Raw genomic sequence first — 27,182 nt, 5'->3', positions numbered from 1 at the left:
GTCACACGTGGCGCTCTCATTCTAAGATAATAATTATTGTCTGGCGTGAACAATTAAAAGCTCTTGCAACAGTGACCACAGACTGACCAGCATAGAGCCTACCTATAGCACGTAGACGTTCTACATTTGAAAGGCGCGGCATTTTCTAACAAAGATGAAAATAACAATTTTAATTTGTTTTTCCAGTTCAAGTTACGTGTGCGTGTTCAGTTTAAGCAAACTTGCATCGATTGACCTCACGAGTTTGTGTTTGCACGTGTTTTTCAGGTTTTTCATCTTTATATGCTCAAAAGTCACGTGATCCACATGACTTTACAATTTTATGAAATTAAAGACTTCTTACTACTTATTATCGTTAGAAACACTTTAAAATTTATTTGACTTCCCAGAAAAAAAAATTTGTTGAAATTCATCAGTGTCAAGTTTTTAATTTGGCTGAGTATATTTCCATGTCAAGGCTTAAAATGGGGTTTGGTTGCCGGACTATTTACCTAGTTTGCCAGGACGTTATGTTATCGACTACTAAGGCTTTATTTTCCAACTACCTTATCACAGGAAAGTATGGGGTTGAGGGGTCCATTTGATCTGAGGAGTCCATTTTGTACCTCTTTCCCCAAATTACCTCATCAATAACTAATAACATAACAGCAGGCTTAAAAAAAGGAAATACCTCATCTATATAAAAAGACTTTATTAAATAATTCACTGATTTATACGAGAAGAAAAAAGCTAGATACTTGATATTTAAAAAACAACTATTGTTGAATAAAAAAAGGTTAAAAAGACTAGTTAGAATACTGGGACTATAATAATATAAATGTCATTAGTCCACAATAAAGCAGTTAACACCAATAATAAAATATGACTGTACCTAAACACCTTATAATCATGATATATAAAATATCAATAGAGAAAACCCATGAATTGAGTCAGTGACTATGTGTTGTTTAAGTTAGAAAGGAATTCCTTAAAATAATTTAACAAAGTAATAAATTAAGTCAAATTTTAAAGTTAAACGTCATTTTTATTCAAATAATCAGGAAATTTCATTCAATTTATAGTTATGCTCTCATGGTAGGTCTTGATAGCATTAATTCATATTAAGCATTAGCAACAAACTCATTGTTGAATGGAAGACTACATAGATTTAACAAATGTAAAAACTTTAAGTGCCAATTAATATATAAAACCTATTATAATAATTAAAAACATTTTTTTTTATTAATATACAGGCAATATCAGCATACATGCATTATAGTTCACACTGTGCTTTTTTGAAAGATTCAACATTTTGTTTGTGAAAGATTGAAAGAATTTTCAAGAGTATTCTGAACGTACAGTGAACACAAGAATTTTTTTCTTCAGTAAATCTGACAAATTTCTAAACTAAGATTGTGCAGCACATTCAAAATACATAATATTAAGGTATTAGTGGACATACCATTATTGGCAACATAAAAGTCTAAAAAAAAAACCTCAGTTAACTTGATAGAGATGGACTTGATTATTGTCTTATATATAAAGTACATTTACATGCATACGATAAACATTATTATTATTATTCTCATCATCGTTAAGATTATAATACAAAAAGATATATGTACACAATATATAAAAAACCTAGTAAATTATTACACATACACAAATCAGTTGAAAAACTAAAATAAAACTCTATTCAAGAGACAACAAAAAAAAATAAAGGAAAAAAGAAAAGATGATAGAACAAAATATAATTTCTACATTTACATTGATCAAATATAATCAGCAGTCAGCCATTAAAAAAGAGCAAATTTACAGATTTTTCATTTCGGTTCTTGAATATTCTTATTATGTTAATAATTGGTCCTTTGAGGCTTTACTGTTACTAGAAAAATTGACACAAACTAAATGAAGAAAAATGAAATAATTCAAGTAATTTTTTCTTTAGCACAACCATTTTCATCAACAATCTTGAATAACTTAATAACAAATTATCCTTTAAGCACTCATTTTTAGCACAAACTTGCGCAAAGATATGCAGTTCATTTACATGGTTTTTTTTGCTGAAAACTTCAAACTCGTAAATAATAAAAGAATATATGTATTATACTCATGTATAAGACTAAAATGACTAATATTACCCCTTGTTTATGATAAACTAAATATATGTAAAAACATTGAGACTTTTTACCAATAAATAAAATAATTTTACTCTAATTAAAAAAGGAAAAACTTATTTCTGGATAAATTATAGACTAGAATTATAAGATTTGGCTCAAATTAATAAATAATTAACTAAATAATCATCTCGAAATTAATTGATAAGAAATATCTAATTGAAAAACAAACAATAAGAAAAAGTTTACTTATTAAAATATGAAATGGTTATATATACAAGATCAAAGGTAATCTTTATAATTTGTTGATTTTATTTTCCTCATGAGGTATGGATGTCAAAAATTGTCAGATTAGCCTCTCATTATGTCACAATGTCAATCAAAACGATCAACCATGACAAATATATCATGTTTGTTGATAAGTTTTAACATATCTGACACCAGACAGTCAGCTGATATTAAATCACAATCACTTTATTTTGTCTAATTTCATGAAAATAAAACCACTTATATATAAAGATTACCTTTTTGGTATTGTTATCTTTTAAATGACAATGTATGATTTGATTTAATGGGGAAATAGCGCAATGCAAGAGTTACAATCTTTTTCAAAAAATATTTCTTCTTCTTGAAAAGCTTTCTTAACAGATCTAAAACCCAGACCAAGATTACTCAAAATGATGATCTGAGTCACTAGCGTTGTCCTGAATCAAATACACCCTAATATTATCCTTCTCTTCCATAAATGTTGCTTATTCATCTTTGAGAGAACTAATTCAGTACCGGTAACAACCAAGCTCCAGATTCCTCAAACTGGAGATCTGAGCCTCTCCATCAATTTTGATTCTATTCCATAGAACATGATCTACTTGAAAAAGAAGGAATTGCTCTTGCAATGCTCTTTAAGTTCTCCCATAGCACCACAACATCTCAACAACTATAAATATTTCAAACTAACTCTTGAGTATCAATATTAACAGTAGTGGCAGGAATAGTTAAATAAAGTTTTGAAAATAAATTCAAGCAGGCACTCGATACTAAATATAATAACTAAATGCTAAGATAGCTTATTGCTCATCTGTCTAGTTACAACTGAACTACTAAATATAGGATTGAGAATCTGAATTTAAATGCTAGTAATATTTGAACTACAAATTCTAGTAATTAAATACTATGAATAGTACACATACAAATATTTGAAATCAAATTATAAAAACTGATATTTTGGTATTTGTTATATGTCAATTAAAACTTTTATGTCTATAACTATAATAGGAAATATTTAATAATATTAATTCAACTGATTTTCAAATATAACATAAGAACATTGTTTTTCACAGAGCTCTTGTATATTGTTAATTCATCCATCCCAATGACTATATTCACATCCTCAAATTAGATTTAATTTCTAATCTCAAAATAAATGCAAGGTTCTAACTAAAATGTATTAAAACAATATCAATACCTAAAAAGTCTTTAGTTTAGTTTGAGTATTTGAAGAACATATTATTGATAATAACATTTCACAAATATATACCCTTTAAAAATAATTATTAGTTGTACTTTTCCCTCAGGGAAAATAATAAGCATCTTCTACTGCATTTTGTAATTTCAAAATTTGTCATTTAAGTAATTAATCTGAATTATAGAACAATCTTTTCATATGGCACATATTGGAATTTATTTTAATGAACGTTATATATTAACTTTTTTATACTCATTTTTCTACTCTGCTTTCACTTTTAACTTTTATAACAGTTTATTTAGAGTGATTTCCGAATTTAGTAACTACAAAAAAATACGATGCAGTTGTGATTTGTATTTGTAACAACAAACTGAAACTGTTTGACACCACATTTTCGATGCTATTTTATAAATGAAATAAATCTGAATTCAATATTCGTTTAGTGTAGACTAATATCTGTTATTTTGATTATATCATTTTATAAAAGAATGGAATGCTAACTATATACATAAAAAAAACTATGTCTAAAAACATACCTGTATTGTACGGTATATAAAACCTTGAAGCAAACTAAAATATTAATATCTTTAATTCTAAACTAAAGACTCAATCATTGCGATGATACTGCTATTCTAGTTCTATACTAACAAACTTTACATCATTGACAAAACTATTTATATAGTAAAACATGAAAACGGCATAAATGTTAAAATCTTGAGAATTTCAATAAACAATTGTGACCATATCAATGATAAAATAAACACTTAAGGCACGTGATAGGTATTGAAGATTGCTTTTAAAGTCTTTTTGTTTTTTAGCTCGTAGCTATTGTACGTATATGACTTGCATTACTTCCTTCTGTCCTCCTTTATCCATATAACCATCTTTTTTAAAATCCATCGTGTTGAAATATTCATTTGGCAGCTAAGAGTTAATAATACCAGTACACAAAATTTATTCAGTTTTGTTTTTCAAATTCCCCCCAGAAGAACATAGATATCATTTAAAAAAAAAAATCTCCTATATATACTGTGGAGTGTATAACATCTCTTTCAGCATATCCACAATAAACTTTGGCATATTATTTGGAAGATCCCTTATAATTTCGCACCAACACGATTTTAAAAGAAAAAGTTATAAAATTCCAACAATCATCTTCACTAACCCAGTGCCACTATAAATGATGGTATTGTCAGAGTATTAATCTAGTGATGGTGAAGATGATTTTATAAATAAAATTAAACCTAAAAGTTTTAAAATGTGACTCAGTTTCCGCCGTATGTTGGGTTTTTAAATGTGGACGTGGCTTGTTTATAAATTGGATTTTCACCCTGAAAAGCAAAAAAAAAAATAATGGTTCAAGTTCATGATGCGCTTAGAAACACTTCACGTGTAATGAAGCGCTATATAAATCGAACAATAATAATAATAATAAACCTATCAAAATGGTTTACTGATATATTTAAAGTAGGAAGGCCTTGGTCAATGAAAACATTTTGGATGTAATAGTCCTGTCTTGCAAATCACACTAAGTCAACAGTCAGCAGAAGTCAAGACTACATAGGTATACTAACATTATCGTGCTCAGTATTTAACTTTGTCAAGGTACTGATTTAATGGAACAATACACAAAGTTTCATTTATGCCTTAAAGTGTCAAACATATATCTGTAGATGTAAAATTTTAATAATGTAGAGAGATACCAACTTCGCAGAAAAATAAAATAATATACTATTCAAAAAAAGTAGGGGATATTTGATTTTTAAGTGTTATTAAAGTCACCTAATGAAACTGACGAAGAAACAAATGACAAAATGAAATGAAGTTCACATTCATCAATTTATTCCAAATGATCGTTAGACTAAGTAAGGCACAGACTGACCATTATAAGGGTAAAATGATACCCGGGGTCAAACAGCAAAGTTACCACAGCATCACAACCAAGTCAGTAACGGGTAAATCCTCCTCTGTTTGCCAAACAAGCATTGATCCGACGTGGCATACTCCTAATGAGACGTCTAAGGTCATTTTGGTCCAGATTGTCCCATTCCTGTTGCAACGCAGCAGCAAGTTCTTGGACATTGGCAGGACGTTGTTGACGTTGACGTAACCTCTGTCCAAGCATGTCCCATACATGCTCGATGGGGGAGAGGTCGGGACTCAGTGCTGGCCAAGGTAATGTGGTGATGTTCTGTTGTTGGAGGTAACCTGTAACGACCCTGGCCCTGTGACATCTTGCGTTGTCATCCTGGAAGATGAAACGGCGGCCATGACGTCGTGCGAACGGCACAACATGGACTGCCAAGATGTTGTCCCGGTAGTACTGGCATGTAACACGCCCTGCAACAACATGTAAAGCCGTTCTTCCAGCAACAGTGATGCCTCCCCACACCATAACAGAACCACCCCCAAATCGATCATGTCTGATGACGTTAACGTCTTGGAAGCGCTCGTTTCGACGACGCCACACCCTCCTACGTCTGTCCAAAAAATCAACAGTGAACCTTGACTCATCTGAAAACATCACATTGCTCCAGCGTCGATTATCCCAGTGTTGACGATCCCTACACCAACGACGTCTTGCCTGAATGTGATGATCTCTTAAACAAGGGATCACGCGAGGACGTCGGGCGCAAAGGTGACCCCTATGCAGTCGATTCCGAATCGTCTGGCCACTCACTCTCACACCAGTGTCTGTTTAAAGACGAGCGCTGATCTGATCTGCTGTGATGACACGATTTCTCAAGGTCAAGGTACGGATAAATCGATCCTGGGCTTGAGTTGTCGCCCTTGGTCGACCTGAGCGTGGTCTGTCCTGTACAGATTGTGTATCACGGTATCTGGACCATAGCCTGCTTATGACAGACTGAGAAACATTCATCGTCCGCGCCACAACCGCCTGTGTTGTGCCGATCTGTAGCATGCCAAGGGCACGTAACCTTTCATTTTGGGTAAGCCGACGCATATCAAAATTTGTTTTCTGGTCACTAAAACAATTAAACTGATGTTTCCACCCTGGAATTCAATGCCACAATGACTGTAACATTCAAAGTCAGAGTCGTGCAAATCTTGGGTTGGACCCCCATGATGATCCCAAGCATCACCTGCATTCCATGCGGTAGCTATTGGTGCGTTTGGGCGTCACATGTAACTGGAAATGTTTCTTCTGTTAGGTTCTATAGTGACTTTTTTCGTAGTCATTTGCATATTTTAGTATTATGCCCCCAAAATCAAATATCCCCTACTTTTTTTGAATAGTATATTTAGATAGGTCAACTAAAATTAAGACTTACCGTATCCCATTTAGCATTTTGTCTTTCATTTTCAAATTTGGCAAATTCACGTCTGTCATGGATGATAGTCAATAATTTCCATATAAGGAGAAGAGCTAGACCGACTGCTACAATACCACCAACTACACCTCCTACTATAGCGAGTACATTCACAGATTCAGGACACACTGTAATTGGAAATCATTCACATGGTTAATATAAACAGGAACACATCTATTAAAGAGGCATCATGCAATAGATAAATCTTAAAATTATTATCGGGGGAATGGTATTTGACAATTGGGAATATGAACTGTAGATCGGCAATTGGCGAACACAATACAGGTTATTACTTGTCAAACCTTTAAACTTCAAACATTCATAACTTTGCTCGGAATAAAGAAATTTGACTGTAATTTTTAATATATTCATTTTTCATTATCTATTTTTGAACTGTTATAGCAAGAACTGCCAGCTCTTTATCTAAATATTACATAATGTATCTTTAAATTATAAGATGACATTGTAAATATTTTTGATTCAACTATTTCTGAATATGGATGAGAGATTGAAGAAAACCTAATATTTCTTACTTCACTGAATATTGTAGATAAATAAATTACTTACGCTTTGTTCTTTGAGCTTTAATTTGAAGTTCATCATTTTGATCAAAGCCATAGGTAAAGGTAAATAAACAATCATCATCATCTTTAAACTGACATATCTGTACACCATCTGATTCTAAAAACATTAAAACACTGATTACAGTAAAAAAAAATATGTAGAAGCCTCTTTACTACCCCTATTCTAAGTCCCAAAAAACTATCTGAATCCTTGTGATATGTTTTCGAAGAAATGCAAACATCCAGTTGCAGACAACCTTCTTGACTAGCTATCACCCTGTTCCTGGATAAAAATGTCTATAACTCATGCACAGGGAAAACTTTCAATTATACGTAAGTCTTTCATTTCCAACAAGTACCAAAACAGAATTTGCAGGTTATTACTACATATTAATTTCGCTTGGCAAAATTTACAAGCAGTATTGAATAGTCATGTTTATCAGGTCACTCAAGCTAAAGATTTTAGACATTGTTAGTATCCACTTAAACCTATACTTGGTTACACAGATAAATGTTTGCTAAGGCATGATCTTCTACAGTCCTTAAAATTACTTTTCAATGAGATAGAAAGTATGGGGGTTTAAAGTACATGCAAAACTAACTAGATCCATTTTGGACTAAAAAAAATAGACTACCCTGAGAAAACACCCAAGGTTGGGTAGGATTGATGGCATGACTCACATAGATAACAGGCATTTTGATCTACAGCAAGTGTGTTAGATCACTGTTTTACCTTACAGGATTGGTATTTTCTTTGTCATATTTGGATAAATTAGCAACTGTAAAATATTTAACTTACTGCTGACTTCAGCTTGAACTTTAATATTTCTACAATCTCGTTTACATTCTTGTTCTGTTTTAGGACCAGATTGAAAAGCTACACACTGTACACATTCTTTATTTTCATTACATCGTCTTGTACATGTCTACAAAATAAATTATTAAAAAATATAGATTTCTAGTTGACCTCCAAATCTCCAAAGACTGAACTGAAGAAACAGAAATCAGATCTTTGGTGGAATTTTCCATAATGACTGACTTGAAGCTTGCATTAGTCGATTACATAACCATTTCAAGCCAGTGAAAAAAAAACAATTTCATTATCATACAGGCTTTCTGTCAACCAACAGCATAATTTATGCAAAATATAACATCTTTACAATAATTCAAAATAGAACAAAGTATTAATATGTAAGGTCAGTAGACTGTTTAACAAATTGCTTTAGAATGGGATTTTATTAGATTGTGGTTAGTTTCAGCGAAAGGGCTGGTGGTTAGGTTATTTATCATAACATTTCTTAAAAATGTAAAATAATAATAATGAATAGAATGTATTTACTTACAGGACACTCTTCACAAGTTTTACCACGATACTGTGATTGTTTATCACACTGACAAGAACCACAAACACATTCACCATGTCCATTACATAAGGTCTGTAATATATAAATATCATTATATAAAGCTTTTAATATTTGAAAAACTTCTTTTAAACATAAATACTTAACCACTCATAATTACTAAATTTAATAAAATTTGTTAAATAGGAGAATTAAGGAAGAAAAAAAAGTAATAAAATGAAATATAATTAATAATTGTACCGAATAAATGTTAAGCATAAGTATAACATTTCGTATTTTTTAGCAGATATTTAAATTTGAAATAAAAAAGAGGGAGTGGATAATCATTTTTTAACCGATATACTAAGCAAGAGCAAAATATGTGCCTCTTCATGCCTTCGACGGCTATCCCCTCCCACTGCTAATCTAATGCCACCCCAGAGAATAGAAATGTGGACATTTAAACTTACACCATCAGAAGCTAAACATGATACATTTCTATTATCACATTCACAGGCTGGTCCATCGAAACTAGGTTGACAAACACAATTACCACAATCACATGTTCCACGTTCTGGTCCTGTTGTAAAGAAAAAAAATATTTGTTTTTGTCTTACTTAATATTCTACTATAACTAAAATTTTTGAATATTACTGCCATTAACCTGAGCAGTCTGACATAAAGATCTAAAGATAGGTTGCCAGGCTATGAAACATATGCCCACAGCAACAAAGTTGTCTGAGCATTTCAAAAAGGATGTCATTTATTTATTTATTTGTATGTAATAGAAGCACTTACAAGACACTAAAAACTGATCACTAGTAACAACCAATGAAGTAATTATCAAAACTAATTAAAATTCTTCCTAGTGCTAACATTTAATATATATGGGCAATAACTCAGACAGTAAGTATTGAAAATTGGTTTCTTTGTCTCCTGAACACTGTGTATAAATTAAAGTCAATTGGATGATAACTTTAGCCCATAGAACATCCACAAGCAATTGTGGACAATGGAGGGACCAACAGACAGGAATAACAACAATATACAACCACATTTCAATGTGGACATATAACAGAAATTTGAGGAATGTAAATCAGGTGTAGGAAGAGTTGTTATTTTAAATTGATGAGTTGTGAAAGATACTTTTCATACTCATATAAAAATTTTAACTGTTAGATGAATGAGACTTACCGCCACAAATTAACCCATCAAAATAATCACAGGAATAGTCATCACATTCACAATATGTACCACTAAATTTTTGTGCTGAATTAGCTGTTCTAGGATAACAATCACAAACACCACACACACATTCCCCTCGACCAGAACATGGCATAGTGGAATTAGGTCTGTAAATAAATTAAATGACATGAGTTTAATGGGAAGACGGGAGAAATGGGGTTTAACATCCAACTGACAGAAACCAGGTCATTTCTGGACTAACATATGGTACAATTTTATTTCAATAATTCGCTGATGCATAGGGGTCTTAAGCAGTTAGAGGAAAGTGAATGACAGAGAAAATACATGAGGTTGGATACTTTTTCTTACGTAAAAGTATGGGATCAAAACCACATCACTTCACTTAATGATAAACTTTATGATCTAAGGCACATGTCTTAGACCATTAGGCCGTGTTGAATTGATTCTTTGTTTCTCCTGCCACCACTCTGGCAATTATGTGCGGTAGTGCGGTAAACACAACACAAAGTGGGTTTCAAAACACAAAGTGGTCTGGCATAATACCTATATAGTCTGAGGGTTGTGTACCATTTTTAATAATATTATAAATAATCTAGTTATATTATTGGTTAGAATAAAAACACAGATAATATTTAATTAAATAAATTTAATAAAAAACTAAAATTTGGTAACAAGTGGCTTCTTTGTTTAACTTTTAAAAAAATGAAATAACCATATTTTGATATAAATTTTCCGTATTCTTGTGTTAAAATACAATGGAAACATTCCAGTTATAATTTGATTCGCTTGTTGAGTTCTAGATGGTTTCGATAATATCATCGAACGTGAAAGTGCTGGGAATAACCACCAAAGTCGAGTCGAGATAAGTAAATTCCCGTACCGGTCGACCTAATTTATTTATTGATGTTCAAGGAAATAATAGTGGTCCCGTTTGTTCGTTCGTTTGTTAAACTCCAGAAACGAGCGAACGGGGCCACTATTATTTCCTTGAACATCAATAAATTAGGCCGACCGGTACGCGAATTTACCTATGTCCCGGCATTGCTCACCATTTTGTAAGGCGTGCGTTATTTATTACACAAGATATGATTGGGTAATACTTGAATAATAATGACATGAGTAATAATTTTAGCCAATGAAAAAATTGATTATTCAGGTTCGCGGTTGAATATTAGCGATTGTCTTACAGTTTATAATATGCTTTCTCATTAGCCGAAATGACTGCTACACGCGCCATTTTGCGGAATTCATCCAATCATATACAGTGTAACTTATTCCATAGCATGCGGGCCCCTACATGTGTATTATCAACCGGATCCATTCACTTGATTTGATATTTGTTTATTCGGTGCAATGCCTATTTTCTGTCTTGTCCGCAGGTTTATCTTGTAGATTTTTGTTTTGCGTGTAGTGCGGCCCCCTGCACTTACTTATTTAGTTCGTAACGAGCGAACGGGGCCACTATTATTTCCTTGAACATCAATAAATTAGGAATAAACAACGAGAATTGACTTCTGATGTTTGGTAGAATTTTATTTAGATGTTATTAACGTAATTTTTTGAATATTTTTTTTTGTGTTAAAAACGTAAGCGCACGATTTTCGGGGTCCTCGACCTAAGCGCGCGGGCGAGGAGAAACAAGGAATCAATTCAACACGGCCTTAGGTCATCAAGCCACCTAAGATATGAAGAACAATTTGTCTTTATTGTGAAGCTTTATTTTGAGAATGAAAGAGTAATTGTTTTCCCCGCCTATTTCAAGTTACACCACCATTAGCTAAATTTGATAAACGACTTTAAAACTACAAATAGCATGGTCTTTATACTAAATGTTCTTCGTTTTGGGTGGGGGGTCAAATTTCAAGCTGCAAATATAAAACAATGTGAACCCCCCAAATGGTAAGTGGTATCAGGTGTTCAGACAGATGTGTGAATCACACTATATACTTACTTGATACATTTTTTATCGGATTCTTCATCTGAGACTTTACTAGCATCACATTCACATTCTTTACCATATCTACCAGGATTACATGTACATACACCACATTCATATGTACCATTACCACCAAAACATTTAGGACTGTTACGTTCCTGATGGATAAATATAATCAAATTAAAAATATACTCCTGCCAGTTAAGAGCCTAAGTTTAAAAACATTGCCTGCAACAAATCTGATGGTTCTGAGAAGAAAAAATCCATTGTCGACGGTCATTCAAAATTTCAGAACCTGAGAAACATTGCATCCTAAAGAAACATAAAGAGACTACACTTGAGAGAACAAATGTACAAATATCAACACTTATGGAACTGGAACATTCAGACTTGACAGAACTACTAGTTTAGGTAAGATTAAAAAGTAACAAAATCAGACACAATGATCACGTTTCAAATACGGTGGATATATACCTTATCCAGATTTTATATACTCTGTCCAATTATTTCTATGTTTACCTTAACAGGATTGAGAAAATTCCGTTCTACCATGTCTGATTTGTCCCTACATTTACAAATACCATTCTGAGTTATTTTGAGTAATAAGAATGCAAAAGATCTAGATTCTGCCTTCCCAAAATTTCACTTTATTTGTGAAATATATAGAAATGAATGGACAACACAAAATGGTGGGGGAATAAAATATTTGACATGCCACTTACTTCTTTTCCAGCTGTTTCACATTCACATTCACAGATCATATCCAGGCTGATTCTTAACTTTTCCGCTAGACCAACAGGATAAATATCAAATGCACGTCTCCATTGGCTTCGATCTGCTGGGCATTCTGATACTGTCACTTCTACATCAAAAGTTACCTATAGAAAGAATAGAATAGTATAATATAATGAATGAATGAAATGGGTTTTAACATCCTACTTTCTGCACCTACCAGTTTCATGAAGATGGATATATGCCTACTGTGTTTAGGAGGGAAGTGAATTCCAAATGTCATGCAATCTTTTATGTGCACGCCAATGTGTACACGGGACATTGGTCATTCGTCCTTCTAGTACAAATTGTTTATCTGATATAGACATGTGTTTTGTTATCATGGATGGACATATCGTAAGATTTATGAAAAACTATTTAAGACTTTTAACATTTTATGCACAACAGGAACTATTTTATCCAGAACAATATTTATTGTAGGCACGACAGAGATCATTTAGACTGGAGTGATTAAGACTACATTGAACATTGCTAACTGATCATGTGTTAAAGGAGCTAAATCGCTAACATTTGGGACCTAGAAATTGAAAAAAGTGGGTTGCAACGCATATAATACTGTAATATGAATGTATATAAACTGATTTACATTCAATGGTTTCCGTTTTTACTCCAATTTCAAAATCAGTTATGTTCGACGAAATAAGCCAGCAGTCTCAAGCGAGTGCAAATTTCTAGCGTCTGGTTATTCCAGTCTACATACGCCGTTTGATTTGGTGCAATGTGTCTAGCCTCGTCCCTCGAGTCTCTTGATACAACTGGGGCTGAAGCGCATTATGGTACACGATTCGTGTACCAATGGTAAAATGTTTATTTTGTCTTAAATATTGGATATCAAAAGCCCATCTTTTCCCGGTAAGATCACAACATGAATGTTGATTTAATTTGACAAATAAATCGTGTTTTCAATGTTGAAGATTTTGGATGATATTGAGTTAGAGACTTAGCTACTTTAAGTATAAATCTATGATATCAAACTTACATTTTGACCAATACCTAATCCTTCACAAGCATTAGTTTCCAGCATATCAGTTCTACAAAGAAGAAATCAAACCAAAAATAAAAAGAATAATCATAAAACGGCCACACCCAAATATAGGTGTATAAAAATGTATCAAAAGTTTCGGTTAATTTATTGCTATTTAAGATTTAAAGTAAAAATAAATTTAACACACACTAAATGTAAACTAGGTCTTTTTGAAGTACATTTCTATTTCAATAGGTTTTTAGCAGTGGAAAACCCCCAGAAAAAACTGACATGGTTAGGTAGATGACACTTCTCTCTATCCCTAGTGAAGGATTGAAGCTGCGAGCTACACTTGCATTGACGGCATACCATGTGATCTAAAGAGCTCACGTTACACCACTCAGCCACCAAACCATCTATATCAGACACAAGATTTCAGCCTAAAGAATTAAATGGAGCTAAGCAAGTTTTCATCATAAAAAAATATATTGGCACAGGTTAAATGATCACTTACCCCAAACAACGAGAAAAGAATTTAACAGTAATATTTTCAGCATTTTCAGTATTCATCATTAATTTAGATGTAATTTTCTGAAATACAAGAACAGACAATACAAATATAAACTTTAATGAAGTATGTTTAATTTAAAGTAATATCCAATATTGGATAAATTACCAGATCTGCTTTTTAATCGTTATGTGCAATGTAAGGTTCTTTTATGTGAACTCCAGTGTGTACATATTAGGTGGACCTCAGGTTTTGGTCCCATCCAAAAGACTAGGCAATACTTTACTTGTCAGCACCGCTGGCTTTAGCCCTGACAAGTGGGGACTGAATTTGATTCGATCCTTGGACATTCTGGCCTGGAGTCTAGAATGAATATTAACAAGTCAAATAACATGAAAGGAGTATCTTTGAAATTATATCTATGTCAAAGACATTCTAAAAATAACTGTGTTTGACACAGGATACAGAGAATTAAACTCAATATTTTGTCATTTGTGGATCCTGGATTTGAAATATTTTGAAATTGGATCTCATGATTGCAAGAAATTAGCTAGCTTAAATTTTTGGTTCTACTTTCGTTTTAACAACAATTTAAATAATTGTTTAGCCTTCATTTTGACTATAAATATAAAGATTGAAATTTTAATCCATATTTGCCATGTTGTACCATTAATCAATGGTAACTCACCTCATAGTTACTTCTGATCAAAGCTACAATATTAGAGGAATCATTCTCTAATTCTCCAGCTATAGAACCTTCAATCATGTCCGACAGTTTGTCATACACTGGTTTCTGATCTTTAGTTACAGCGAATATAACATTGACATTCTTCTCAGTAATCTTAGATGCAATTTGACTAACAGATGGATAATCCTGAAAACAAACGTGGAAATGAGAATACATCAAATAACTCTTCGAGCAAAGTGGAGTTTATAGTCTTATCGACATTCAACTACGGTCATTGCGAGACTAAAATAGTATTAGTAAATTATGATAAAATGTTTGATACACATATTTTAAAATCCTAAGGGTTCTTTTTGGTCCAAGTAAGGATTCTAGGGGTTTTCTTTTGAAAACTTAAAGTAGTTGCAAATGGATTTTGAGATTCTGCTCAAGAAACCAAATATATAGAAAATGTTGATAATAAAATCCTTGCGAAACTTAAGTAGTAGAATAACAATTATATTTTCATATTTCCTATTATTTGTTATATGTTTTATCCCTTTAGTCGTTGATTGTATTATTCAGTATTGTTTTAAATTTTCACTGTGATAAATAAAGCAATATAACAAAACCAACAAATATTAGCGCAAGACAATGAATTTGGGAGAACTTACCAGATTAGAACTCTCTGTATAGATGTTATTATTCATATGACAGATACCATCATTAGGTGTTACAATACCACCAAGCTATTTACACAATATAAACAGATCTTACAGTCATAATAAATATTATTATTCAAAATCATTGACTGCATTCTACATGATGATCTGCTCATGACTGCTCGATTCTCTACGAACCATAGGCACAACCAAAGCCAAAGAAATGATCCTTCGTTCATCTGTGGCAATAAAACAAACCATCTTTTGGGCAGTTTTTCTTGTAAAATTAGGTCTGGTTTGCTTAAAATTACAATCATTGATGGATGAACCAGTGATCCACTGATAAGAAAAAGTTCGTTAAAGGATCAATCAATCAAGCGCAGAACATGATGTATATGCAATGCTTTACAGTTTTTAAAAAATAGGTAGCCAGTCAACAAAACATATGCCCACCGCATGCTCTAGTCGCTCAGACTTTTATAAAGATTTTAACAATTTGAATTTTGAATGTAAATGAAGAGTTACGACAAGTCTGAAATAGTCAAACTATACAAATAGAAATCTTATGAACTTTTTACCTGAGCACAATTACAAAGATTTATGACAAGAGCAATAAGTTTGGAAATTCAATTAATGTAAATAACAAATTTAATTTGGATTTTATAAAGATCGGATGGCAAATGAAATAAGCATGGTCATCACAAGACACTGCGGACGACAGATGGACTAAAAGATCAAAGGCAATATATGACCACATTAACATGTTTGTGTATAAAATACATAATCCATTTTGATTAATATTTCTTTCCCACCATCTTAGGTACCCAGTTATCAGGAATTCTAAGGTGACATCATCTCCTTCAAATACAAAATTGATAGGTTATAAAAATCAAATAAAAACCAAATGGGTAGATTGTAATTTGGTGATTGTTACTGTGCAGGTCAGTATAAAGGGGAGAAAAAATAAATAGGGGAGGGGGAGGGGGTGGGGGAGTCATCAATTTGATTATATCAGAAATGGATTATATACACTAATAACTTCGAATTCCCTTCCTTCTTTGCCATAACAACAGTTTAAGCATATGTTGGATGTCAATACAATCACAACTGAGCTATATTGAAGCCCTTGGTGTGCTGTCAAGTGGACTCTAACAACAATTTTACAGCAAAGCTACCTTTTAGTGTAAGTTAAAACATAATTAATAATTTTCATTTATATGTAGATTTTTTTCTATTAATCTACTTTATATAACTAATACTACTGTATATAGAATATGTTCATGCTAATTTAATGTTAGTTTTGGTTTTCAATAACACACTTTCCATATTGAGAATAAGGGTGCACACTAACAGAACAAGTTAACAAAAATATTGTTTTAGCATTTACATTTGGCAGAGATAATAATAATTGACATCAAATCTATTTATTATCATCATGCAAGAAAATTTGTTAAACCAAAAAAGTTAATGCTTTTGTAACTGTTAGGCGACCCTTATGTAAAGATGTGTTTTATTTGGAATACTGGTATTAGTTTTATAAACATAGTTTTATATATTCTTCAATTCTCTAAGAATTGGTTTTGGCTAAGTACAATATCTATATCATGCAATGTGCTATATCTACATTGTGCTACGCAAGAAAATAGAGTGACTATTTACACATTTAGATCAACTGAATTATAGTGCTCTAATATAGCTTGACACAGCTTATTTTAGAAAAGAAATGGAGTATGAGTGGTGTTTTGCTTATGGGAAGGGACAACGTAAAATAAGGGAGATATAAAATCAAATAATATTTATATATTTTGAATCGTGAAAAATGAAAACAGTATAACACCTTTCCATCGCCTGCATAATGAAAGCCAGCATCTGTTGAAAAGACCAACATTCGTCGAGACTGAGGTCTCCATCCAATTTGTGACTGGAACATAAGGGACAAATAACCAATTGATTAGATTTATGGACAGATTATCCAGTAACAGGCAGAGGAGGTAAGAATAATAAAGAACCCTTAAAAATACCAAATTTGATCCAACAATAATCTAATGGAAAACCAAATTCCTAAAAAATATTTAGATTTGGCTATATCAATTTATTTCTTTGATTAGTCATTTCTTGACTTCAATATACTTTAGTGTAAAAATGAGATGAATTCGCTGACATGGATTTTCCATATTTAGAAGAATATGATGAGTTATTGAATCAGTTTTGGTATGTCAAGAATTATACAGGAGAAATATTTCACCACACAAACATTCGTATTAATATCATTAATTATCTTGCATTGAATATACAGGATTTTATTCATTTATTACACTCTGGACAAATACGGATGGCTTGGACTGATCCACTTACCAATTACTCAGATAGATTATTTACTTTTAATATTTTTGCACCATTATAGTCAATGTATATTTTAGACTTACTTTTTAGACATCATAACACAAAATCATAATCATAAGATTGTATAACTATCCAACAATTTTTCAGGGTACATTTTAAATGTTTGTCACGTTGCTATAAACAATGCAAGATAATCAATACAAAATATATAAACAGGATAGGAAGGAGGCATTCCGTTATTAATTCTGACAGATATGTTAAGGCAGTTCGGCTACTAATCATCCAGGATGCAAGTCATCGTCATAGCAACAAACCTTTCCATCTCCAGCGTAATGAAAACCTGCATCCGTTGAAAACACGAGCATCCTTCGTGAAATAGAACGCCAACCTATATCATTCTAAAATATCAAGTCATCTAACAATATTAATCATCGGTATGGAAATAAATATGAACTATTTTGTATTTTAAAGAGACAACATGCCAGGAATGAAAGTAAAATGTGGACCATATACACTCTAAATACTTGAACCAAAAGCATATTGGTCTAAAATAATTCAAATCAATCAATTTGAATGTGAATTTAGCCATGACTTCATGGTTTAAGTATCTGAGGCCAATAAAGTGATAATAATTCTGCTATCTACAATTTCTATCTATCAATGGTTCTTTTGTATACACTACAATCTGTAGAGGGATTGGCCTCGTAATTTTTTCCCCATTGAATGACAATGCACATTTTCCTTTTCAGCTCAGATGCCACCCTTGACAAGAGCCAGGATTCAAACTCCATGATGGCCCCTTGATATTTGTGAATGTTCAGACTTGTTTCCCTTAAGGGAGTATTTTAAAGCCACCATCTGGAATATTCTACTGTATGCACATCTTCAATAATATATTAATTGATTCCCAACAGTTAAAAAGTATTATTATTTTAAATATATACTGACCTCACAGACAACAGCTTGCATGATGGCATCAAAACCTCCTTCAGGGGCATCTAAATTACCAGACACATTAGCTGCCATCACTTGAACCTAAGACATTGTTAGAAGATGAAATAAGAATAATTTCAACACAAAGTTAGAAGATAAATGACCAAGCCTGGAATCACACATTTTTATTTTGTCAGTGTTTTTACTGATATTTTTGGACTGGGCCCCGAGAGCTATTAATCTTCTTGTTCTTCTTTTTCTTGGGGCCATTTGAAGTACAATCAACATGAAACTTGACATGCTAGTTCATTGGACAATTATGCATCAATTGTTAATACATGGCCAACTAGTTCAAAAATTTAAAAGATCAGCCACTAGTTCAAAAATTGCTGGACAATATCGAGGAAATAAATGTATGTGTTTATACTTACAGCAAATTTCGATGTATCAAGATCTAAACTAAGTTGATTTTTAAAACCATAAGGAGCTTCACAAGGTGTTCCTGCTCTTGTGTAACATGGAATTCTTAATCTAAAATAAAAACAATAGAATATAGGTTCAGAAACAGTACAGTGTCTAGAGAGTTAAATCAATCAGTCATTTAGTCATAGCTCAACCTTGTTGCTCTCACTTGCCGCAAGAACAACTATCCATGATATTCTTAGAAATGTTATATAGAATTAAATATATTGGTTCAAATTTTTAGTTTTATTTAGTAAATACTAGCCGAGAACAAAAACCCCAACAAATGTTAGAAAACCTCAACATTGGACAGACAGAAACAGAGTCTATTTTACTTCAATAATTTGCCTGTGCCTTTGAGCCTTTCACAGTGGGAAGAAACCAAGGGAACAGAAAAATTCCATGAGGTTAGGCCGGAGAGAAAAATGAAGTTTTGAGTGTTCCTGTCTCAGTGATTCATGATGTGATCAACTTTAGAAGAGAACTTACTTTCTAGGGACGGTACTAACATAAGGCATCACAACTTTATCAACGAAAGATCCAAAACCAAGACGGAAATTCTTTGTAATTTGAGACATACTCTCAGCTGAAACACAAAAGTTCAATTTGCAAATGAAAGTAAATTTAATTTCTCAAAAGTCAATTATTTTATAACTGCCCTTAGTTCATAAATAAATAATGATGGGCATACAACTGTCAGGGGATCTTTAATGTACTGCAATGGTACAATCCAAAAGGAACCAAGATCTTTGGGATATAAACATATATCTCAAGTTTCATCAAAATTGGATAAAAATTGTCCACAACCATCATTACGGTGTAACAGTGATGTATTTGAACGTTTTTTTTTAATCTGGTAAAAAATTGTGACCTCTAGAGGGTTCACAAGCAAAAAACGCAATTTTTCGTACAATCAGGGGTTATAATCCATGAAGTTACGGTCCGATACTTGCCAATATTGAAAGGAAACAAGATCTTTGGGATATATAAACTTATATGTCAAGTTTCGTCAAAACACATACAAAATCAATTTACATTAATGAATCAAGCACATACTCACCAATTAAATTTCCCAGCTCGGCCAATTTAGCTTTATCATCCTCCATAGAATTAGACAGATCCATGAGATAGTATAAATCTACAGGATAGTTCTCAGCTTGACGGAACTGCATCTTAAATTTTATTGGTTTATCTGAAAATATAGATAAAATATTGCAATATTACAATTCCTATTTCAATGTCTGAGAGAACAGGGTCTGAGAAATGGAGTCTTGACACATTTTGGAGACCAATGTTTTTTTTATTGCATGTTGAAGGTCTTTTTTAAGCAGTACTGAGAGAGTGCAAAAACCTGGAGAAAAAGATAGCTGACAGAGTTAATGGAGGCAACAATGCCCATCTAGACTACTTATTAAGTAATATTCTTAGGCATGAGTAAACTTACTTGGACGGATTTTAAGTTGAACTTCCTGTGGTGCAATTTGTACAGCTTCTTCGGGACGGTCTCCATCTTGAACATTTACATTCTATCAAAAATAAGTCAACACAATTGATTTATATTTGATTCTACTAGTACCGGTACGGTTTAAATGCTACATTCTACATCAGCATTTTGGAATCTGAAGAGGGGGTCCATGAAAATATTTTGGGTGTCCCCGAAGTCAAATGAACAGTATCATATTGCTATGGTTTGGTGTACCATATTTTTGAATAGAATGGCTATTAAGATGGGCCATGTTAGGGTTTATTAATGATTTATGTGAAAAGTGGTGGCATGTGACCTAGGACCTAATGTCTCTAATATGATTGAACAAAGTAGATGCAGATGTGAGGGTGATTAGAGATTTGTAAAATGTCCCATGGCGACAGAGATAAAGGTTGGGAACCGATGCTTATCATTGGATGACTGCAGACAAAGGATCAAATCCAAAACATCCTTATTGATCGTACTGCATCAACATTTACCACAAAGATGTGAGTGCATATCAACATATTTTAGAATTATGTACCTACCTTTGTAAGAATTAATTTATCATCTGGATAAACAATATCTTCTGTTTGACAGACGCCAAGTTTGGCTAAATTTTCATATTTATCACATCGTAAACGATGTTCTTTGAAAAAACTCTGAAAAAGAATATATTCAAAATATTAAATATTCAATTCTGACTCATGAAAATTGGCGGATGATTATAAAACAGTGAATGGAATGGAACCAGTTTAAATGGTAACACAGTATGTAAATATACAGGTACAAGTACGCACCATTACTGTCAGTGTTAGAAGGTCTTAGGCCAGAAAAGCCATGGTGTCTGATCAGCACACAGTTCATGAAAGTCAAAAGTTATGCCTAAACTGTCAAAATTATTGCACATGTACAGTTTTATTTTCAATCAGCCAGAAGGACGAGCGCTTTGAATTGATAATGGGCATGTCAAGCTTACACAGTCTGCTTTTGTCCTATGGGCTGACTCTATGTAGAACACAGTTGAAAAGTCTTGCTGAATTGAACATTAATATTTTTCTTGGACCATGGGAATTAATTTCAGAGCAACTAGATACAAGAATAATGATGTGGACCAGCAGCGTAGAGTGTGATCAATCAAAAAGAACAAGGCTTCTTTGAAATCTAAATGCCAAAATGCATGGGATTTCAGGTTTTCTTCACCCTATCCTGATAATTAAACACATTATTGCCATGTCCTTTTGACCACTATTTAATTTCATTTAATCTATCATGGTAGATAAATAGCATACCTCTGATTTACACCAAGCACATTCAGAAGCTGTAGCAATACACGCTCCACATGATCTCTGTGATTTTTCTGATAAACATGGATTGTTTCCACGGCGATTACCTACAACATATTAATATTAATATCATTATACATGTCTTGCATCATATTCAATAATAAAGATAGGTTGCCAGGCAATGCAACATATGCCCACAGCAGCTAAGTCGTCTGAGAAGTCCACAATGGTTGTTGTATTTATTATTTTGAAGGTATGTATAATAGGAGCATTCACAAGGCATTAAAAACTAAACAAGACTTGACAAGAGCAAGCCTTGAAATAACTGCTAAGGTTCAGCCTGACATCATGTCAGGCTGAACTGATATTCGGCCGGACATTTCAGATTTTCAGCCTGACAAATACTTAATAAAGTATAGTATACCAAAAAAATATTGAAATTTACTATGTTTAATCTTTGTTATGGTATATATACATTTATTGATAAAATAAATTGGTGACTCACAACCTGGAGTTTTAAGTTTTTATATGTATATATGCAATACAACTTTATAGTTCGTATAATAATGTCATTAATCTCTTTGGTGGGGCTGGGGACTAAATCCTAAAAACTCTGATTCAGATTCAGAGTTAAATAAAGAATAGACATCTTGTTCTTGAGTTGTAGTAAATGGTTCAGAATCTGAATCCGATGTGTTAGAAACAATAGTCACAATATCTAAATTAGTTTTTCTCATTTTGTTGGATTGTCTTTTTGAATAAACTCTACGTTTGTTTTGATTTGGTCTCCTTATTTTGGCCTTTCTCCACAAGTCAAAGACTGGATTTACATCAAGATCACAGGGAGATGGTCCTTCAGCAAGTATCCTGAGATTGTTTGTAAGACGATGTTCCCCTAAAGAGCATCTGGTATCAGTTTTTGTTCTTTTTAGCAGTGAGAACAACCTTTCAAGTTTAGCATTTGAAATGAAATGGGAAATGTATATAACAGTTCAATAATTGTTAAAATATTCTTCCATTTTGATTGAGAATGAACAGATTGAAAGAGATATTTCCAAGTCTTATTGTAATCATTTATAGCAGGATGAAGAAACCTAACTGAATACTCAATCATATCATGCCATTCATCTAATATTTCAGAAAATGAGCAAGAAAGGTTCAATATTTTTTCAAAATGTTTGTAGATAAATTGTAAATCATCATCAGCAAAACTAATATTGTCAGAAGAGATATCCAATTCAACCTCCCATGCAGAATTATTTAAGATTTTTGTTGCCTTAGTCATTATCACTTCATCTAAATTGCCATCCTGTTCAAATCTTTTATTTATAGCACTGAGGAGATTTTCAATTATTTTATTTTTGTTTATCTTTATATCACTTAAACATTTGCCATAATCTGCTCTTGAAAACTGAACACCATTATAGTCTACTGAACCATTTTCATCCTCTCCAGTAAATATCAGAGCAGAAAAGAATTTTTTAACTGCAGGCAGATTTTCAAATTCACAATCTGCTAAATTCTTCAATTTATCTTTAGCTCGTTTAAGGCAGATAGAAAAGCTTACAGGGTCAACACTTTCAGCTTGAAAACATTTAGACAAATGTGAAGCAGGGGTAAGTATGTCAATAAATAGAGGCATCTGTAACAGGATATCACAGTTTTTCCATATTTTCAGATATCCTTTTAATTTATCTCTGTCTGAACAGGAATTGTCACTTATCAAATGTTCTAGATGCTGTATATATACAGCAAACTTATCTAGCACTAACTTGAGGGCAGCAAGTTTAAAAGAAACCCAGCGTGTTCCTGATGAACGTTTTGGACGAATAGATTTACTGTCATAATCAAAAGAATCCTTCATGATGTCAAATAGTGATTTCAGTTCAGCCAGTTTCTTGGGGGACCTTTGATAAATGGCAAAAAGTTTAGTTAGCAAATTGTCCAGTTTGTTAAAGTGTGGGCCAAGAGAATCTTTGAGGGCAAGCTCTAGTCGGTGAGCTATGCACCAATTAAAGACCAACCATGGAGCTTCTTTCTGTAATAGGCCTTTCACACCATTCTTGTCCCCTCTGTTGACTGTAGCCCCATCCGACCCGAAACCAACAAGTTTGCTGTACAATTCTTTGGGTAAGATTCCAATAGATTCAAAACTTTTTTCTATAGCTGACTTTACACCAATAGCATCTGCTTTTGGAATATCCTTCAAGTAAAGAAAAGTCAACTTCACATCAACTCTGTCAGGGTTTGAGATGGGATCGAAATATAAAACATAGATGACCTCTTTTTCTATTGTTGAGTTATCCGTTGACCCATCAGTTAGGACACTATAAAATTTTGCTGAACACAAATCTTTCTTTAATTTATCAGCCAAGTATTCTCCATGGTAGTCGATAAAAATGCCACACTGGTTACTGTTTATATAAGTATCCCCAATATCAACATTATGATGCTTCTCCAAGTTTATTATTTTTTCATACAGCGTATATGGCAGTTCATTCTTTGCAACAAAATATGACACTTCCATCTTCTTCTTAATTTGGGCCTCTTGAGTAGCAGAATATTGTGAAAGGCTTTGTGTTATTGTTTGTTGAGAAGAATCCTGAACACCAGCTTCACTCCCTACCAAACTAATTCCAGAAGCCTTCATTTCAGCAGAATATAGTTCGTAGGCTCGTTTATGGCACATAGTGTCAGAATGGTCCAGTGGATTAGACAATCTCAGATTTGAAGTCACATTAATCCATGCATTGGAAAATTCTCTCATATATTTGATATTATTATAAAACTTTATACAGAGTTCACATTTTAGTGCAGTCACAATACCATCGTCTTCTTCGTATGTTAACCACACGTCAGCATTGGATTTTGCCAAGTCATTTTTGATCCACTTTTCAACCGAATAACCCCTTTTTAAAAGAGTCGATTCTCAATATTATTCATTATTTTATCTTCACGCGGCTGAGAGAGATACATGTATAAATAATAATAATTTTACTATGACTCGGGTCGTTGATATAACCAGCGTAAAAGAGCCGATTCTAAAAATTATTGATTATAATCTGCACGAAGCCGAGATATTAATAGTAACATTTTCACTATGACTAGGGTCGTTGATATTTTTGGGCCTGGATTTTCGAGTCTAATAATAATTAGCGATCGACACGAATTTGCGAATTGAAATTAATATTTTTGGCTTAATGTTTTACCAAAACTCGGTCGGACAATTATGTCCGGACGAAAGGCCATTTGGCCTGTCAAAAGGGGTCAATTCGCCCGGACATTGTCCTTGTCCGGCCGCTTATTTCAGCGCTTGGACAAGAGTAAGAATCCATGAAGTAATTATCAGAAATAATTAAAATTTGATGGGCTTCAAGTTCTTCCTGCTGCTAGTGCTAACCTTTATTATATAAGCTTACAAAACATATCAGCAATCGTTGAAAATCAAAACTTCTTAGTCTCATGAACATGAACACTGTGTATAAATTATAAATTGATCATGGACCATTACTCCAACAATAATTACCGGAAATTGTTGAAAATTCATTAAATTCTTTGTCTTATAAATTTCAAGTCAAACGGATGATAACTTTAGACTTTAGAACATTCACAAGCAATTGTGGACGGCAGACCAACTGAGGGAGGTGACTACAAAGTACAATATACATGTACATGTATGACCACATCTCAATGTAGGTTATAAAAGAAGACTAGACAACATTAAGGCCCTCAATTGAGGACAAAAAACATTCTAAGACGTAGAAAGATTTACCCAAATTCCTATCATTACCACAAGAAAATTATTAAAACAAGCCTTATACATGTATATATCATGACAATACTACACCCAGTTTTTTTTTTTGCTTTTTTTGTTTCTATTGCGCAACTTGGTAATAAAAATTGGCTTCATTATATACTGACAAATCATCGAGTACTTGTTCAAATTAGTGCTTATTCACGGCATTTAGCTGAACATAGGAACACAATAGATTACAATACATCTTCCCACAATAGAGGGAATTTGAGACAAGTAATTTCCTTTTAGATCTGTCAGAGAAAGTTTTATGGTTACTCGGCCCAGTATCATATAAGATAATTGTTTAATATGTAACAACATTCCAAAACCTGAGAATTTCAATAGAGACTCTACTGACATAAATATTTGAACAAATCATATAATATATGGGATATAAAGATGTCTTACTTTGAGCTGTTACAGATGTGACTAGTAAAATAGCTAGTATACTTATACACCACTTGATATTCATTTCTACACACTCCACATAAATACCTGAAGTATACAAAAAACAATTATATCAATAATCATAAATTATACAAAATTTGTCACACTACCCATTATTAAACAGATTGTTAAGATCTCTGAGTCTGATGTCCAATTGTTTTGTTAAAAAATCAGGTTTTTACTTGATGTCATTGCAGTTTAAACTCATGTTATAGTCATAAACAAATGATTTTTCTGTTCAATCAGAAATACACATTCCAACTGTTCAATACAATGTCAACTGTTCATTCATACACTCCAATAATTCAATCATAAATACACATTCAACTGTTTATCCATCATACACACTCCAATTGTTTAATTATAATTTAATCGCTAAAAGCATATTCCTTATTCCAACTGTCTAATCACAAAATGTACACATCAATTGTACAATGTTCAATCACAAAATACATTCCAACTGTCCAATTCAATCGTTCAATCACAAAATACATTCTAACACTCCCCAATCCAATCACAAATCAATACTCCAAATGTAATCATAACACCAAATGTATACTCCAACACTGTTCAATCACAAACTGATACATATTTCAACTGTTTAGTTCAATCAAAACAAAAAAAGATTTACCTTATAAATTATTAATACAGATCATACAAAATTGTTAATTTATAAAATCTTGCTTCCAATACAAAATAATTATATAGGCTTATACACAATATTTAAAATATTGGCTCAGGTCCATATGGATCTATAATAAACCACAGAATAAACTAACTGTATAGTGGTGTATGTTTAAATGATGAGTAATCTTGAATCATTATGGAGAACACTGATAATGACAGGATGTTTTGTACTAAATATTATTTTTACTGTATGTTCATGTCCCTATTTAACCTACACAGTACTCATCCCCCAACT

General features: G+C 32.6%; 1 protein-coding gene across 2 annotated transcripts; it reads right to left on the bottom strand.

Annotated features, from left to right (window-relative positions):
- Positions 1-676: 676 nt before the first annotated feature.
- LOC126831642 (integrin beta-1) lies at positions 677-26,299 on the bottom strand. Of its 2 annotated transcripts, none has more exons than XM_050562246.1 (22): positions 26,222-26,299; positions 22,024-22,124; positions 21,280-21,393; positions 20,711-20,792; positions 20,327-20,458; positions 19,756-19,852; positions 19,236-19,335; positions 18,820-18,906; positions 18,186-18,269; positions 15,541-15,615; positions 14,891-15,076; positions 14,209-14,285; positions 13,710-13,761; positions 12,661-12,816; positions 11,954-12,096; positions 9,991-10,148; positions 9,267-9,376; positions 8,800-8,892; positions 8,256-8,382; positions 7,461-7,574; positions 6,855-7,021; positions 677-4,892 (listed from the first exon to the last, which is right to left on the bottom strand). In XM_050562246.1, the coding sequence occupies exons 1-22, from the start codon at positions 26,283-26,285 to the stop codon at positions 4,827-4,829; spliced, it is 2,385 nt and encodes a 794-aa protein (XP_050418203.1). In that variant the 5' UTR covers positions 26,286-26,299; the 3' UTR covers positions 677-4,826. The 2 variants fall into 2 exon arrangements, with proteins under 2 accessions (XP_050418203.1, XP_050418204.1); XM_050562247.1 differs by lacking the exon at positions 18,186-18,269 and adding an exon at positions 17,366-17,449.
- Between the last annotated feature and the right edge of the window lie 883 nt (positions 26,300-27,182).

This window comes from Patella vulgata, chromosome 9 (genome assembly GCF_932274485.2).
Source record: "Patella vulgata chromosome 9, xgPatVulg1.2, whole genome shotgun sequence".
In the NCBI taxonomy this organism is placed as follows: domain Eukaryota; kingdom Metazoa; phylum Mollusca; class Gastropoda; family Patellidae; genus Patella; species Patella vulgata.
Note: the sequence above shows the minus strand (reverse complement) of the source record. Positions and strands in the feature narration are given on the sequence as shown.